The 12149-nt window shown below is 54.4% G+C and overlaps 1 protein-coding gene across 3 annotated transcripts in view; it reads left to right on the top strand.

The window, feature by feature from the left end:
- Slc24a4 (solute carrier family 24 member 4) overlaps nt 1-12149 on the top strand; it is a 132121-nt gene that overhangs the window by 75201 nt on the left and 44771 nt on the right. For all 3 annotated transcript variants that reach the window (XM_058577761.1, XM_058577760.1, XM_046440623.2), the window contains 3 exons: nt 7070-7146; nt 10575-10649; nt 12009-12093. In XM_058577761.1, the coding sequence (XP_058433744.1) occupies nt 7070-7146; nt 10575-10649; nt 12009-12093 (237 nt within the window). The remainder of the gene's footprint in view (nt 1-7069; nt 7147-10574; nt 10650-12008; nt 12094-12149) is intronic.

Here is a 12149-nt window from a genome sequence, read left to right as displayed (position 1 = left end):
TAGACTCGAATGTGGGGGACACGATTCAATTCCCTTCAGGGAGACGTTGGAGCATTCTCTGGCTGGTGTGTTAGTCAACTCCTGTCACTTTATAAGCTGATTATCTCAGGTATTTTTTAAAGAGAGAGGGTATTTTTTTGGTTCAGAGTTTCTAATCCACAATTGATTGGCCCCATGTTTGGTCAGGGCCAGGACAGCATACCATGGCCAGAGCTTGTGGGGACACAGAGCTCCTCAGCTCATGACAGGGACTGGGTCCCACAATTCCCTTTGGAGATATGTCTCTAAGGACCTAAGGACCTCCCTCTGGGTCCCACCTCTGAAAGACCCCACGCCTTCCCAACATGCCACACTGGGGACCATGCTTTAAACACAGGCACCTTTCAGGGACATTCAAGATTCAAACTCGGGCAGCTGGCCTTGAGTTGGAACCCAATTGACCGTCACTGGCCATCACTGACCAGGCCTGGCCAATCTGGGCTGGTGGCTATGAGGTGGTGGTCTGGTTTCCTGAGATGGCTGCTGCAGAGAGAGTTTGTCCGGTGTCCCCTTGTCCTGTCAGGTCCCACAGCCCTGTGACTAACTACTTGTTCTGAGTACAGCATCTGACCTTCTCTGGACATTGGTGTCTCCCCTGTGAAGTGGGGGTCAGGGGTCCTTGTTGCTATAGGACAAGGATCTTTGGCATCAGAGCTGGCAGAGAGATGCAGATGCAGGAGCCACTTAGAAACCCGGGGATGGTGGTGAGCCTGCTCCCCCTCCCGGGTGGGAACAGCTGAGCCATGTAGAATCAGGAGCTCCGTCCAGTTGTGAGATTTTGTGGTGGGTGATCCCGTGGCCGAGGCTGCTGATCATATTCTTATTTTTTTGCAGCACATAATCTCTTGGAATGTCCAGAAAGACAGGATTGTCAACTCCTTTTCGTGCTGGTTAAGCTGATGATTTGATCTAATTTTATTTACTCCTATTTGGGACAGGAGGCGATGGTCTAAAACCTCCACCTGCCAACTCTTGCCCATGAGAGGCAGAAGATTGCTAGCGAAGTTATTTTAAACCATAGAATTGGGGAGAGAAAAAAACAATCACAATTTTTTTTTTTTTGCTTTGGGCTCCTGGTGCTTGGGTGGTTTCTAAACCACATACCTTATGTAAGTTGAAATGCTAGAAATTCGAAGCTATTTAAACGACTTCCCAGCCCTGCAGTCTTGTTTTCATAGTTTGAGAATAAACGTCAGGGCTTAGAATGTGAGGTTATTTTTAACCAGAGTAGAAAGCAAAGACAGAATGACATGTTTGGAGGCAGATTAAAAAAAAAAAAAGTTCAATTCACAGTTAGCATTCCCTAAAGAGAATCGGCTAATTGAAAGGTTTAAGAAAGATCTGCATCTACCAGAAAGCATGGCGCTGCTGACGGCGTTCTGTCTGCAGGGTCATGCTGCCGCAGAGCAGCAGTTTGGAAGTGCTGGTTCCGGGAAGGCTGGTCAGCCTGGCCTGCAGAGCCGCTCTGGGCAGGCCTCGAAGGTCTCCCTGGGGTTTCTGGCTCTGGTCTTATGTGCTGAGAAGCCGTCTGGCTGGACCACATGGTGGGAGGGCTGGCCGGGGGAGGCTGGGGTGGGGTCAGTGGGGTGGTCCCCGAGAGATGCTGCTGGGGGTGCAGGTGGGGGGTGAGTGGGCTTGAGAGTAGTTTGGGAAGGGAGATTGTCTGAGGACTGACGGGAGCTGGGTGTATCAGTCGGTGTTCGGTGCAAGACATCGAAACCATCCTCAGTATTTTAAACAGAAAGGATTGAATGCAGGGAATTAGGCGCTTACAGAATCACAGGTGGAAGGAGCCGCCCTGTGTCTGAGGCTTGTGTCCCCCAGAATTCCCATGGGGAAGCATGACCCCCACTGGGTGGTGTCAGGAGGGTCCTTGGGAGGTGCTCAGGTCATAGCTTTGCCTCCTCCCTCATAGGAGACATTCCAGGGCTGCCTGGCATCTGTCCCCTCCAGGATGTGTGGACAGAGGAGACACCTTCTCTGACGAAGAGAGTGGGGCCTTGGTCTTGACCTTGCAGCCTCCAGAACCATGAGAAATCAATTTCCATTGTTCCTGATCCCCCCATGGTGGCCTGTTTTGTTATAGCAGCCACATGGACTCGGACAGGCGGGCAATGGAATGATCAAGTTAAAAACATTCTGCGCCGACTAAGGGAGCGGGTGGTCCTGCCGGCAGAGCTTCCTGGCCCTCTCCGTAGCCCTGGTCTCCAGGACCAACTGAGCAAGAAGAGCGCGCTGCCTCTTTCCTGTCCCCAGAGTCTCCTGGGTCAACAGGGCCAGGGCTGCCAGGGAGCTGAGGCTCCTCAGAGCAGGACACAGGCCTGAGCACATGTGACCGTGAACCACCCAGCAGGACCCCGTAGCTATGTCCCCTTGGCAGGTTCACACGAGAAAGTGGGAATGGACCTTGAGCGCTGGGTGGCCGTCCCCCCATCATGAGCTGTGAGGAAGGAGTAGGCTTCAGCGACAGCTCCCCCATTTCCCTCCTGCACCCTGAGATGGCTGGTGGGCCACTCCCTGGGGCTGGGCTTCGGGTGTCAGGATGCCAAGGAAGGGTGTCCAGCAGCCGCCGGGGAGATTAGGTCTTGAGCTCTGCAAAGACCAAAGTTTGAGAGATGCCTGTGGAGACTAAAGGTCAGAGCCGAGAAGAGGGAGAAGAGGGCTGGGGACAAGGCCCCAGGAACACCAGCATGCAGGGGAGCCTACAGGAGACTGAGGCAAGGAGGAGTGGAGGGTCCCGGAAGCCAAGCAGGAACGCTTGGCGAGGTGGGCTCACAGGACGCGGGTGGACGTCCAGGCATCTTGCTACGTATAAGATGCGACCAGAAAGGCTGCGCGTGACACGATTCCATCCATAGGACATTCTGGAAAAGGCAAAGTAGAGAACGCAGACATCACTGGTGGCCAGGGTTGGGGAGCAGGAGGGGGTGACTAAAAAAGTCAGCACAGGGAGTTTGGGGGGATGGAGGGTCCTGGGGGTGTGGCGGCGGATGTGAAGGTCCATGCAGTTCTCATAGCTCATAGAGCTGCAGCCTGAGGAGCGAGTTTTACTGTATGTAAATGTAATATGGATGGACAGATGGACAGTCCACAGGTCCATTTGTCCATTCGTATGTACATTCATTAATATGTGAACAAGAAGTGGTTTGTTCTGTTGAATGTTTCAAGGAGATGAAGGAAGGTGAGTGACAGGTGTCTTGACCTGTAGGAGTGGGTCCCGGGCTGCGGGCAGAACTGAGCTGATTCCTCCCTCTAGGAACTTGGCTTCTGGCCATGGCCTCAGAGCTTCCAGGGCCTCAGCCCCTTGGTAAAGAGACTGGCCCCGAGACACGCACCTGTGATAGTAAGATGCTCACTGGGAAGAGCCTGTGCCGCCTGGTTGCGTGACTCTAGGGAATACTTGAGGCTTTCAGGGCCTCTGTGTCCTCATCAGTAAAGTAGGGACAACGAGCTTCTCGGGATCGCCTGAGAGACCGAGGGGCTTGGAAAAGTTAGAAATGCAACCTTTGGAACTGGACATGGGTGCCACTGTATTTACCGGCTCCCTGCATGTCCTCACCTCCCCTGGTCAGTGACTGCTGGCCCTGTCCACTCCTCGCCATCATGAAAAGCTTCCTACTCTGTCTGTCCTTTATTACTTGTCCATCTGCACCAGGCCAAGCATATAGTAAGGCCACATCTGGGAAACGGCACTCACCTGGTGCCTGGTGCATAGCAGATGCTCAAGAAACACATACTGACCCCACCCTTTCAGGATCAAGGTATCTTCCATCCTGATGACCTCCTGCCTTTGGAGCAGCTTTGGTGCCCTCTGAGAGTCAAATCACCTTTGAGATGAAGCCACGTGCTCAGGGAGGCTCAGGGTACACAGTCTCGGGGGCAGGGGGGTCTGTAAACATCAGTTGGATAATTCGTACTTGACAACTAGCAGCGATGTCGGCAGAGGTGCAGAGCCTCGCAGGGGCGGTTCAGAGCCTCACGTGGGCAGCTTTTGTGAGTGAAGAAAGCTCAGGTGTGCCTTGAGGACCTGAGTGCACGTGTGCAGGGTGCTGGGGGCACTGGAGATGCTTCTGTCCTGGGCCCTTAGGGCTCCCCTCTGATGTGGGGAGGGCAGCTGGCAGGAGCCACCTGCCTGCAGTGCCCTGGGTGCTATGCACAGTCCAGGCCCGTCATGTGGAGGGAGGCACACATCTGGCTTGCAAGGACACCAGGGCGTGTCCAAGGCCAAGAAGAAAGAGAAGTCACTCTGGGTACCAAGGTGCAAAGGCAAGAACCTTAACAGGGGGGTAGGGAGCAGCTGCCTTGCCTCCTGTCCCCTCCCTCCCCCCCCCTCCCTCCCAGAGCCTGGGATCATCCCTGTGTCCCTGAGTTCCCCAGCTCGGTTCCACCTGCAGACAAATCTCTGCCTTCCCCGTCCCCACGCCCCTGGATTCCTGCAGCTTAAAGGCTTAGGCACAACCTCAAAAGCCATGTGTGTGACCTCAAAAGCCATGTGTTGTGCCTCGCTCATTCCTCTCTCCTGGGGGGGGGGGATTTGAGCAGCAGGGACAGAATCCGCCCCTCTCAGACCTGGATGGGGCTTCCAGTCCTGGGAGCAGGGGAGGAGGAGGAAGGTCTCCTTGGGAACCCCGGGCCAGGCGGCTCCTCTGCAGCTGTGGAATCTGTTCTCCCATCCTCTGCTCTCCTGCCGTCCTCTCCCCTCCGGGCCACTTCTGATTTCTCTATTGTTATTGTACAACAAAGTTGTGTCCTTTAGAGCCATGGGGTCAGCAGCGATCCCATGAGCTAACGATCCTCAGAGCCATTGCACGGAGTCCTCAGGACACCAGGGTCTGCTGTGATCCTGGCTCCTAGAGGGTATGGCCCTGGGGGTTAGCAGATTGCCAAGGTCACGCAGGTCTAAGGGGACAGAAGCACTTCCCAAAACCTAATTGTGTCTGCAGACGACAGGTGTACCTAACATACAACATATTTGCAGTCCGCAGTTATTGCTCTTGGTGGCCAAGGTGGGAGGGACAGGGATCCCCTGCCACCTGGCCAGCTGCTGGAGGATTCAAGTCCTAAAGAGAGGAGAGAATTGGTCCCAGCTACCAGCCACCGGCTGGGAGTGGGGAGCAGTCCTCTGTGGGCTGCAGTCTTGGACATCAGGGTTAGGGCATGCCACACCCAGTAAGGAGCAGGGGGACGGACTGGAGAAATGACCAGGCCATTTTAAGTCTATGGGTGGCCAAGCCAGCCTCCAATCCACAATGCACCATAATTCCCAGTCTTGACCTGTGTGGCTGGGTTCCCTGAGCTGGTCACGTCCCTCTCTGAGCCTCACCCCAAAACAGGCATGCATAAGGCCGTAGTGCCAGCCCCCTGGGTTCAGGGTATATCAGAAGACTCGGGTGGGCACTGAGAATGGCAGGTATGTCTGGGGGTGCCATACCTGCTGCCCTTGATGGCAATGTCAAGACACCTCTGTGGCCCTCCAGCGTACATCAGGGGAACTGAGCAAGGCGGGAGAGTGAGCAAGGAGTCTGATCCCACCAAGGGCAAAGCCACTTATAACCCACATCCCCTCCCTGCTGGAGGCCAGGTGATGTGTCCTCAGCAGCGTGACTTTATTTTGATTCTCAGAGATGTCTCAGGATTGGATAAATCGCCAGCTCTCAAAACACTGGTTTGCAGAGTCGGGAAATGCCTCAGATTCTCATGTCAGAAATGTCTGTTGATCTGCACTGAACCATCCCGGACAGCTCCATTCATCCTGGAAATAAGACCCTGGCAGCAAGACGGCCGAATCTCTCCCTTAGTAATTCTCATCTCCAGGCAGAAAATCCTTGCAGCAGATCCATGCCCTTGAACTGGCAGCAGCAACTGTATTAAGGGAGTTGGATTACAGAGAGAGAGGGAGGGAGGGAGGGAGAGATGAAAGAATCCATTCTTTTCTAGGTGTTTGGGGAGCTGTTCTTTGTTGTTGGTAGAATCTGATGTTCAAATCAGGAAAGTTTCCATATGAGGGAGAAACCATCATTGTCAAAGCTTATGGCAAATGACATTTACAGAGAAGGGATTTCTGTCCTGGACATCCAGTTAGCACGCATCTAGCAAGCATTAACTGAGTGTCTACTATGAGCCTATTGTCACTCCAGGTACCTGGAGGGCTGGCAAGGTTAACAGCATTGTCACAGGATAAAACAACATAGATTGTCATTTTGGTTAATATTTTGCCATTGCTTATTTAATTGATTGTTAAGGTCTATTAAGAACCCATGTGCCAGGCCTGGCCCGGGCACTGAGGACACGGTGGTGAACTGGGCAGTGAGGGTCACTGTCTTTCAGAAGTTTCTAGTCTATCTGTGTGATAAGAACTGGAGGGGGTCTAGGAGTTGTCGTTTTAGCATGTGTTTGTGAGAATGCTCACCCATTGGTCATCTCAGGTGGTGGGAAGATGAGAAGGGATCAGTCTCCATTCCCAGGGCATCCAGAGGCTGAGTGGCTCAGGGCTGCTTGGGAGGGGATGGTGCATTTGCCTCAGATTGTTTCCATATTTTCGCTCTTATGAATACAACTATGGGCATTTGTGCACAAGTTTGTGGGCAGGCGTTACATTTATCTAAGATGTACACTTGGGAATGGAATTACTGGGTCCTGTGGTCACTGCCACCTTTTGATGAACTCCCAAAGCCACTCTGTGTCACCTTCCCTCCAACATGGTATGAGGGTCCTGATATCTCCTTATTGCCAACACTTGTTCTATCTTTTGGACTGTAGCCATCTTGGTGAGTATAAAGTATTTTGTATAGTTTTTCAAAATATCTAAAACATGATGGATTCTAAGGTGCTAGAGTAGCTGGGTATAATCTAGTCTCCAGCACCTTTTCCTAAGAGCACTCGTCTGCCCTGGGCTGAGAAATTGCTGACCTTCTTGCTCTTCAGCCCGAAGCCAGTGGACTCCATAATTCCTTGTTGGACTCCTAGGTCTCAAGTGAGGTTTGGGGGCCCACTGATTCCTAACCCTCTGTCATCCCCTCTTGTCTTCCAGCCATCCACGAGTTCCCCACAGACCTGTTCTCCAATAAGGAGCGACAGCACGGAGCTGTCCTGCTGCACATCCTCGGTGTAAGTGGTCCTTGCGGGCATGATGTCACACACCTAAAACCTGTCTGCACGGGGTGGCCAAGCCACAGCCCCTGAGAGATTCCATTTAGTCCTTGCCACAGCCCCGAGAAAAAAACAGATGCCAAAAGCCATTTTGCCCACTGAGAGGTAATATCTCCAATGTGCTCGGTGACTCACTCAGTGTCGTTGCCCCGAGCCACACAGGAAGTGGTTCAGTCCTGTCTGCTCTCTGCTTTTTTAATGGTGCATGACAGCACCTCTTCCTGATGTGTAACCATGAGCCAATAAATACAGGTCAAGGGTGTCAACCACTGCACGACATAGAGGTCTTCCATACAACCCCACCCCAGACAATTTGCCCACCTTTACTTACCTACAGTTAAAACCCTTGTACTTCCTCTCAAACTTCCCTCCATGTGCAGATGGGCCCTGATAACACGTGGTGAAGTTCAAATAGCAAATCAAAAAGGGAATAATGGGTTCAAACTGACATCATAGATGGTGCCTCCGTAATGGGGCAGGCGAACTCCAGGCCCAGCCATGCGTGTCTCACTGCCTGTTGTTGTAAATAAAGTTTTATTGGAACACAGCACTCCCATTCATTTCTGTGCTCTCCACGTCTGCTGTGGTGCATCTGAGTCTAAGTGGCCCACAAAGCCAAAAATATTTACTTTCTGGCCTTTCCCAGAAACCATTTGTTGACTCTGTGGAATGGAGTTGGGAGACGAAGCAGGGCAAGGCTGGCTTTGCTACTTTGGATAGACCACGGCAAATTTCCCTTCTGAGCACAGCCCAACCGCCCAGCACCATCTGCTTGTATATTTAATCCCAGGCAGACATTAGTCTTTTAAAAGAGATAATTAAGAAAGTAAAATCTGGGATTCTCACATTGACAGCGACAACCGGAGAGGAACGAGTGAGTGAAATTTTAATTAATAGGCTAAACCTCTAATGAAAATGAAGGGTTAGAATGAGGATGACAGGCAGAGTTTGAAGGGCGGGCGTGTATATTGTTTCTGTAATAGAGTTGTTATCTTTCTGGTGACTCCGACTCTACATTTCCCCTTTGACTGAGGTGGTGTAAGTTTGGCTAATTGGCCCCATAGCTCTGTGGCCCTGTCCCACAGAAGTCTTGACAGAGCGAAGACAAAACAACTTCAGGAATTGTGCAGGGACTCTTACCACACTCTGGCTGGAGGGTCAAATCCAGCCCAAGCCTGTTCTTACCAGTCACATTTTATTAGACCATGGCCACACCCGTTCTAGGGCTGCTTTGGCTCTTGAAGAACCAAGGAGTTGCAATAGAGACCCTTGGACCTACAAAGTCAAAAACGTTATCCTCTAACCCTCTACAGAGGGAATTTGCCAGACTCCTTTAGGGAATGCACACCTCAGGCAGAGGAGCCAGGGGTCTGCAGTACTAGAAGTTTTCCCGCCCTCCCGGCACAAGGAATGGAAATTGTGGCACTATCTTAGCTCTTCTTTCTCCTCTGTTCCTGTGGATGTCATAGGAGAGACACCATGTGGCCCCATGGGTGCCAGTTCAAGCCAGATTCCCGAGGTCTGTGGCAGGGTCTCTCCTGCTGCCCTCCCCTCTGTCCACAGCCCCACTCTTGGTTTCTTTTTGCTTCTTTCCAAAAGCTGACGAGTCACATCCGGGGACTGTCCCCTGTGGACCCCAGTAGACAGACCTGCCTGGGGTGCTGTGGCCTTAGATAGTGTCTCTTCCACTTTATTTTATCAGATGAGTTGTGAGGTCCTCGGGTGTTGGGCTGTGTGGGCGGGAGCATCCTGGCTCCTCTCTTTCTGCAGACAGGACATCCCTGCCCAGCAGAGGGCAGCAGCCCCTCCTCTCCCAGGGCCCCGGGCCTTGCCTCTCCCGTCCTCCATTTCCCCTTCCTCACTCTGTTCTGTCCCCACCTTGACCTTGCTGGTCTGTCAAGCACCCTGTTGCCTCAGGGCTCCGCACTGGCTGTAAGGTGGTCACAAGCAGCAGAGGCTTTGCCTGGTGCTCTGTCACCAAATCCCTGCTGCGGGCACCCACACCTGGCACGCAGGATGAGCCCAGGTAGGCCCTGCTGGATGCTGGATAGATGGGCAGGGAAAGGGCCCAGCTGGACAACCACTTGAAAACCACTGATCTGCTCATGCGTCATCGTTAAACAGAGAAGAAGTGGAGACCCAGGACCATGACCTGCCCAAAGGCATCTGGCTCAGAAGTCCCAGAACCAGTGTTAGGACCAGGGCTCTTGGGTGCCGTAAACCTCCCCAGGCAAATGGACCATGGATTTCCATGTGTGCAGAGGCCAGCAGGACCCAGGAAACGCTGGCTCACAGGGTGACCAGAGTCCCCCTTTTTCTTGGCAGAGGGAGGACAGTCAGTAGCAAGGACACTGCTTGCAGGCCAGGCGTATTGGCATGTTCCGCTCTCCTCCTTGGTTCTGTCTTGCCTCCGAGGGCAGCCTCTGCTGCTAGGAGAGACCCGCTTCTTTCAGAAGAGGCGTCTGGGTTGGACAAGCAAAGTGTGTCTCCTGCTGTCCCAATGTGCACGCTGTCCTTCTTCTCTGGTCACCAAAATGTGCGTTGGGTGGGGAGCCCCAGGGGATCCCACACACCTAGCAGCAGACACCGGCTGGTATTCCATAGTTTGACTCAGTCCCAATGCTGTCCACCTGGGGGTGGCGTCAGACCCACAGGTCAGGGGCTCGGCAACCAGAGTGTCCTCCCTTCTGACGCCTGTCAGTCCCTGGGGGCTTCTGATCAATGCTAGAAACAGGGCTCCCGCATCTTCCCGAGATTCAGTAATTTGCAGGAACAACTCATAGGACTCAGGGGAACGCTTTACCTGTGTGATGAAGGCTTGTCTGCGGATGAAGGCTTGTCCGAAGATCCAGATGGAGAGACGCAAGGAGGGGGTGGGGAAGAGGAGCTTCCGCCATCTCCTGGGTGCGCCACCCTCCAGGCACCTCCAGGTGTCCCGCTGTCCTGAAGCTCTTGGGACCCTGTCGTTTGGGGTTTTTGGAAGCTTCCTTACATAGGCAAGATTGATTACATCAGCCTTGGCCCCCAGGTTAGGGGGGAGGACGTGAAGGTCCCTAACCTCTAATCCATCCCCCCACGGAGAAGCTATCGAGGGGCCCTGCCACCAGTCATGTCATTAGCCCACAAAAGACACCACAGACCCAGGGCTTTAGGGGCTGTGTGCCAGGAACCAGGAACAGCATCCCAAGAGAAGATGCACAGGCCCGGGGAGTCCTGGTTTGATCCTCTTCACTGCACATTATGGCTCCTCTGGGCCTCAGTTTTCCCATGGGTCAGGGAGGAGTTGAGGTTGCTGGGGGTTTCCTCTGGGACCCCATCTGCCCCTGGCCTCTGCTGGGCTGCGACAGGGGCCCTCACTGACCCCGTGTATCTTCTTCCCTTGGCAGGCTCTGTACATGTTCTACGCCTTGGCCATCGTGTGCGACGACTTCTTTGTTCCGTCCCTAGAGAAGATCTGTGAGGTACGTGGGAGGGACAGGGATGAGGACACGTGGCATGTGAGTGACAGGGTGAGGAGGCTGGGGAACGCTCTGGTGGTAAAGACCGTCACTCTAAGCAGCTGGTGTTGGTCCCATGGTGATGCTGCTCTGCAGCCACCCAATTGGTGTTGGCCAAGGGCACCCTCTTCCGGAGCTTGACGGAAGCCGCTACTGTAGGATGTTGGGCTCCTGGGTGGCCACGCGTGTGTCCCACCTGGCAGGCAAGGGTGCCCAGTGCTGCTCATTCCCTGTAGGTGGCAGGTCACAGTGGGGATCTGAGCCCGTGGAGGACCCCCCAGGGGTGCCGTGCTGCTGTGACAGTGGCAGGAGGGAACATGGTTATTAGGAGCAGGCAACAGGGGAAGTTGCTCCATCTGGATCCACAGATCTTGCCCACAACGTCCCCCGCTGCCAGGCACAGCTTAGGCAGCTTGGTGTCACGCAGAGCAGGGAGCGGCAGAGCCTTTTCTGTGAATCCCCCCTCTTTGATGGTGGCTGGGCCTCCACCTTGGGTCAGCACTGTGGCTCCAGCCTGTGTCAGGCCCAAACCTCTGACCCTCTGAGGACCCCTGGTCAGTGAGGAGGGGCGTGGCCCAGGGCTGGCGTGGTGGCCCCAGAGCCCAGGATTGCAGAGGCTCCTTGGGAGGAATACTTAAGCCCCAGCCCTGCATTCTACATCCGGGTGACCCTCCACGGCTCACTCTGTGTGGGGAAGCCACCACACATAGTGGGCCTTGGAGAGCCCCAGCTTGTCTGGTGTCAGCTCAATCCCGGGGACAGGGCCTCTGTGAGCAGGGGTGACGGGAAGGCTCACCACGGAGAGCGAGTCTCCTGAATGTGAGACCAGGCTGTGGGGGGCCCTAGGTGCCAACCCCCACCTTCTCGGACAGGGCCTCTGTGACAGTGTCTAGACTGTGGGCTCTTGGTGGGCTCCACTGCATGCCCCACCCTGTTCTAGGTGACATAGGCCAGTCTTGCTCTCAGGCTGCAGCAGGGAGGGTGACCGTGGGCACCGCAGACCCTCCCTGTATAATCCACGTTTCAATAACAGAGTCTAACAGGGGGCGGCTGGCTCTCAGGGGTGCCAGAGCTTCATCCAGGGGACAGTTCCCAGGGGCCTTGGAGATGAGCAGAAAGCCGATGGCGGGATGGGAGAAGGGGCTCGTGTCCTGAGGCCTGGCAGAGCATGGAGGCGTATGCTTGGACACAGGGAGGAGAGGCTGCCAGTCAGGAGCTGGGCTCACCCAGCACATGTCCCTGGAGCTCCCTGGCTTCTATGTCCTGCATGATGTCCAGCACCCCGCGTCCCACTCTGAGGGCCTGTGGTCCCTTCTGTTTCAGAAACTCCATCTGAGCGAGGACGTGGCAGGAGCCACCTTCATGGCTGCAGGGAGCTCTACGCCAGAGCTGTTCGCCTCGGTCATTGGTGAGGAACCCCGGGCAGCCCGCGAGGCAGGGTCCACAGGGCTCTGGCGCCCAGAG

This window comes from Marmota monax, unplaced genomic scaffold (genome assembly GCF_021218885.2).
Source record: "Marmota monax isolate L192 unplaced genomic scaffold, Marmota_monax_Labrador192_F-V1.1 WCK01_AAM20220418_F8-fsc00017, whole genome shotgun sequence".
NCBI classification, from domain to species: Eukaryota; Metazoa; Chordata; class Mammalia; order Rodentia; family Sciuridae; genus Marmota; species Marmota monax.
Note: the sequence above shows the minus strand (reverse complement) of the source record. Positions and strands in the feature narration are given on the sequence as shown.